Source organism: Gasterosteus aculeatus, chromosome 20 (assembly GCF_964276395.1).
Source record: "Gasterosteus aculeatus chromosome 20, fGasAcu3.hap1.1, whole genome shotgun sequence".
Classification (NCBI taxonomy): Eukaryota; Metazoa; Chordata; class Actinopteri; order Perciformes; family Gasterosteidae; genus Gasterosteus; species Gasterosteus aculeatus.
The window spans coordinates 5,804,432-5,809,567 of NC_135707.1; the positions used below are offsets into that span (position 1 = coordinate 5,804,432).

The 5,136-nt window shown below is 44.6% G+C and overlaps 1 protein-coding gene and 1 long non-coding RNA gene across 2 annotated transcripts; one reads left to right on the forward strand and one right to left on the reverse strand.

Moving 5' to 3' along the window:
- Window position 1: 1 nt before the first annotated feature.
- Window positions 2-2,344, reverse strand: LOC120810534 (33 kDa inner dynein arm light chain, axonemal). Its single transcript, XM_040165137.2, has 6 exons — window positions 1,758-2,344; window positions 1,534-1,604; window positions 1,280-1,449; window positions 933-1,111; window positions 557-721; window positions 2-456 (listed from the first exon to the last, which is right to left on the reverse strand). Exons 1-6 carry the CDS (start codon window positions 1,833-1,835, stop codon window positions 409-411), a joined length of 711 nt encoding a protein of 236 aa, XP_040021071.2. The 5' UTR covers window positions 1,836-2,344; the 3' UTR covers window positions 2-408.
- A 1,475-nt stretch (window positions 2,345-3,819) lies between these two features.
- Window positions 3,820-4,584, forward strand: LOC144389516 (uncharacterized). The gene is made up of 3 exons (XR_013453629.1): window positions 3,820-3,902; window positions 4,003-4,119; window positions 4,215-4,584. It is a non-coding gene; the product is annotated as an uncharacterized LOC144389516 (long non-coding RNA).
- Window positions 4,585-5,136: the final 552 nt, after the last annotated feature.

The following is a 5,136-nucleotide window of genomic DNA, read 5'->3' on the forward strand; positions in this document are numbered from 1 at the left end:
CTTGTATGCGTATTGGATTTATTGAATAATAAAAAGGGCCATTCCTTTATTGTAACGCAGCTTTTAAAACCAGGAAAAGACTGAATGTGTGTACTGAACTACTATACTGAATGACAATTGCCAAAACTGGCCAAACATTGGTCACCTGTTTACTTGTCTGTTTAATATTGCATCATTTTTTTCACCTTCGATCTGGACAAAAGAAAAAAAACTGAATTACAGTTGAGAAACTTCTGTGAAAGAACAACCGTAGAATTGTATCAGAACAATGTACTGAACACATTTGTAGATTATACGAGTTAAAGAAAGTTGTGTTCAGCCATCACCTCTTGGACTGACTATCAGAAGTTAATGCTTTAACTAAAGCAGAAAAAAGTTAACAAGCCAAAGATTTAATTCCATGTTTCATTAGGAAATGTTTTGCGTCTTCGCTGCAATGATCCCTTCCAGTTTGTTCTGAACAGGAAGACAAGCAGAAAGACAATTATAACAATCTGACGGCGTCACGACTTTGCTGCTATATATTTATACTGTATATATTGAAAAGAAACCTCACCCTGAACTGCTCATTTGCTTTGGTGAGGACCTGAATCTTTTCGGCGTGCTTCTCGTTCTCCATTCGTTGCTGTTCGTTTTCTCTCTTTTCAATAGTTTCATTGTCGGCTGTCAAATCGCTCAGTTGCTTCTTTAGGTCTCGGTTCTCCTCCTCCAGATCAGAAATCTAGAAATGAGAAATAAAGACACTTGGAAGTCACTTAAGCAAAGACTAACAAACAGCAAAAGGCCATAAAATCAACAGGGAGACTCAACAAAGCTCGACAACAATAAAACCGATCTATACGATAGAAATGAAGCAAAAATAACAAATTTTGTAAACTAAATTGGTAAAATCATCATAAAAAAACAGCGGCAAAGCCTCTGAATGTCCTTACAGTTTTCTCCTCGTCAGCCTTGCCCAGCTCGGCCTGCAACGCTTTCCTGGTTCCAAAAGCCATGCTGCCCTCATTCAGGGCCTGGTACACACCAAAGGTCATCTGAATCTGATCCCTGACCATCAGCAGCAACGCCCCCCTCTCAGCGCACTCGATGGTCACCTGTCTGATCAGCTCATCTGAAAGAAGCGGAACAATCAGGAATGTGGAGACATGGTTCAAAGGTCCATTTAGCCCGATAGTTTACAAATCTAACTATGCGCCTCCTTTATCTCTGAATGCGCCGCCTGCGTGTAAATCGGTAAATCGTTGGCCTGTCGTTGCTTCCCCACAGTGATCCTGCCCACCGAAGCACTGGAAGGAGAGCGCCGTGCGCTGAGGACAGATTCCTGTTCCTCTGGCCTGCGATTGCTGCAGCCTCCTGTCCAGAAGCTCCTCCAGTTGAATGATGTCCGCTCTGGTGAAAGGTGCGCTGGACACCTGCTGCACCCACAGCTGATTCCCCTCCATCCATTCCCTGTGATGACAGAGGCCCGGATCAATGAGAGTGTGGTTTGCACTTGTTGAATGATGTTTTGTTGATAGTAGGAGCTAGTTATACCTCGGCGGAAAGATGCGGTTGAGGATCTCCTGAATGCCTTGCCCGGGGGCTTCGGCAGCTTCTGATGTGGGCTGAGGGGATGGAGCAGGGTGGGTGTTCATTAGCAGTTTACAGACGTATCTCCTTTTCTAAGAATGGTCTATTTTTGGCTTAACGTTAATTCAAAGTTTCCCAGGCCTGCATTACCGCTTCTCCTTTGTGCCTTTGCCATCGTGGAAACTCACCTTTCGTGATTTCATGTCGGTTTTGTTGACCAAAACTGGGGGGTCGTATTTCACGAGAGTTTCAGATGGTGTAGCCATTGTGTGAACTATTGACAGAAGCGTGTGTGTATGCTTCAGTTAACGCTACAGAAATCTCGATGCGTTGCTAACGGAACGTGCGTGCGCTCTGTTTGAGTTGTCATGGCAACGGCGTCCCGGCATAGCGTTCGTATGTGTCCGCGCAGCGAACAAACTAACTAAGCTAAAGCTTTTTTTTATATTTACGGGAGTTTAAAAACCAAATGTTCTTTTAAAAAACGATTTTGTACGTATTAATAACACTCGTTTACATTGAAATCAAATTAACGAAAGACTCATCAATACGGAACCAACGTGAACGGTTTGTTGCGTACCGCACACACATTCTGAGCGTACATACGAAAGCGGAAGTGTGTAAAAAGTTGGCTCGCAACACAACATGCTCGTTGCCAGACAATTCAATCTCGCAGACTGAAACAGTTAACGTCCGTTCTGTGTTTTTTGGATCACAGCGCTCAATAAAAAGTTCAGTGTTTCATCCGCGTCCCAGATGTAGACGTTAAAGGGCCGTAAACATTAGAGATGCGCTGTAATGATATTGCCTTTTGTTGTTGCGTTTGTAGTGCAGGGGAAGGTAGTTGATGTTGTTATTGTGAGATAGATGCATATTCAACCTGTGATATTATCATAGTTTATTATTCTTGTCTTTACTATAAGAACTTTCTATTCTACTCTTACGTGTGTAGTGTCTAACGACCAGCAGGTGTCGCCACTAGGGGGCGTCCGTTCATCGTATTCAAGAAGGCCCATGAAATGCCCAGTGTGTGATGGCTTGAAATGCTGGGCATTAGAACGGGAACGAGTTAAAATTACCTACAGAGACACACAACCATTCACACACCAATTAACCTGATCCCCAGAGCATGTCTTTGGACTGTGGGAGGAAGCCGGAATACCCGGAGAGAACCCACGCAGACATGGGGAGAACATGCAGACTCCACACAGAAAGGCCACTGGGTGGAATCGAAACCAGGACCGTCTTGCTGTGAGGCAACAGTGCTAACCACCACGCCACCGTGCCGCCCAGTCAAAATAACCCGAATGACAAAATTAACTATTAATAAATGAGCAATTATCAATATATTTGTCTGTCTGAACAGAACTGTCTGTTACGCCCTCACATGTTCACCGTTTTTAACGTCACGTTGCAATGACATTGATAATTTCCTCGGGAAAAGTCAGCATCTAACGCTGACTTACAGTAAGGGTTCATGAAGTGCTCAAAATGTCTTCCAGAGAGCCTCAAGCAAGTCTGTGTGGAGCATTGCAAAGGCCCCCTAATGAAAACTATTATTTGAACTACATTTAAAGAGATATTCCTATTGTTATGACACACAGTGTTGGAACTGTCAGTGTCAGTAATGGATTAAAGGCTGTTGTTCTGTAGGAAATTTGATAGTGCCATCATTAGCATTTGCCTAACATTGGATAATGTGACATTTATGGATATGCGTGTTTATTTTAGTATTAATGTTTGGTTTGGACGTTATTAAAGAAGAAGAAATTAAAGTTTATTTGACACACACTGACAGCAGAGTATCATGCGTTGCTGTTCAGAATCAGATCAGCCGACATCAGATCCGAAACAATTTGTTGCCACGTTTGTGGCAAATAGAGGAATTTGACTTGAATTGGTGCAATATAAGAATGTTCCAGCAGTGTTGTGTGTATTTACAGACTTCCCCTTTTTATGTCAGTCTGTTCGGAAGTAGAACAAATCTAGGCCACATTTCCATTCATGTACTGTGAATAAAGGCAGTAGCCTTACAAGTGAGCAGAAACAGCTTTATTAAAGTGTATTTTCTTTGCCGTGTCGTTTACAGGAAGCGGTGCGCCGTCTTCACAACTCCGAGACGAATTACAGGCGCCACGAACCGGAGCAAGGGTCAGCTTTAAAGAATATGCTTTCATTCTGCAGTATAAGGAAATATATACGTATAGATACCATAGAATGGATACCGATCATAACTGTACATTTTGTTTTCACAGACTAATCTCGCCTCATAATGAGACGGTGACCTCGTATTTGCTCCGGGAAAAGTCCAGATTTAGACGACGTCATTGTGTGTAAGTAATGCCGTTTACTGTTTCTCCTTCCTTGTTAAATGTTACTGTGACTTGTGTTTGATTTTTTTATTCATACCACACTCATTTAATTGTTTTCCAGCCGCCTGTGAGACGTATTTTGAGACGGTACTCAGGAGCTTCAGGTTTTCCCAGCCGGAACACTCAAGCGAAGGAAGCTGTGAAGGATTCAGCGCGGAGTCGAGCGAGAAGAAAGAGGGTCAGCGTTTATTTGCTGACTTTTTTTCAGGTGCATTGATAGATGTTTTGTGTCCATACGCATCGTACAGTACTGATTCATTGTTGTTTTTACAGCTGCTGGAATCGAGACAAAGTGTGCTGGCTGATGACGAGGTGGAACGCTGGAAATCCGCCACCGTAGAGCTCACATCGGACGGAGAGGATGGCGTTGTTGGCGGGGCCTCGGGGTGGATTGTACGGTCGCCGCCATTTCTGAGTGTAGTCCTGGTTAGAGGCGACTCCGAAATAGAGAGCCCCGCACACTAGGCGCCTGCACAACAGACCTGCCTCGGAAAACACGGCGCCAGTGACGGTCTACAACCCCAAGGAGGCAAACGGACAGTTTACTGAGCTGTAGTTTTTAAACTGCCGTTACCCAATTGTGGGCAGATCCTCACTTTGTATGTAGTTGTTTGTGTGTTGTTAATAAAGCTCTTTCTTTGCATACACATGTGGAAAATGTTCATTTTCTCTGACAGAGGACTCTGACAGAGGACTGCTAGAATTCTGACAGAGGACTGCTATGTGGACGATGTTCTAACATCGCATAATGATCTCCAAACTCTGGTTAGGATGACCGAAGGAGTGGAAAAAATCCTAAGAGCAGGTGGCTTCTCCCTCAAGCCCTGGGCCCTGACAGGCCAAAGTGGGAGGAGTGAGAAACCCACTGACCCCAGCAATGTCAGGTCAACAGAGCCCAAGACCCAACCAGATGCGGGACGAGGAGAATAAGGTATTGGGATTGGAATATGAACCCGAATCTGACAAACTCTGTGTGCTGACGTCTGTGAACCTCTCAAGGAGACGAGGAAAGATGAGGACCGGTCTGGATCTACGAGGGGATAAGGTCAGAGGCGGCACCCCCGACCCTCTCACTCGACGCATGCTGCTGAGTCAGATCGCAGGGCTCTATGACCCCATCGGCCTGGCCTCACCCGGCAAGCAACGAGGAGTGATGCTCGTAAGAGAATCCTTTCAGGAAGCAGGAAGAGACCAT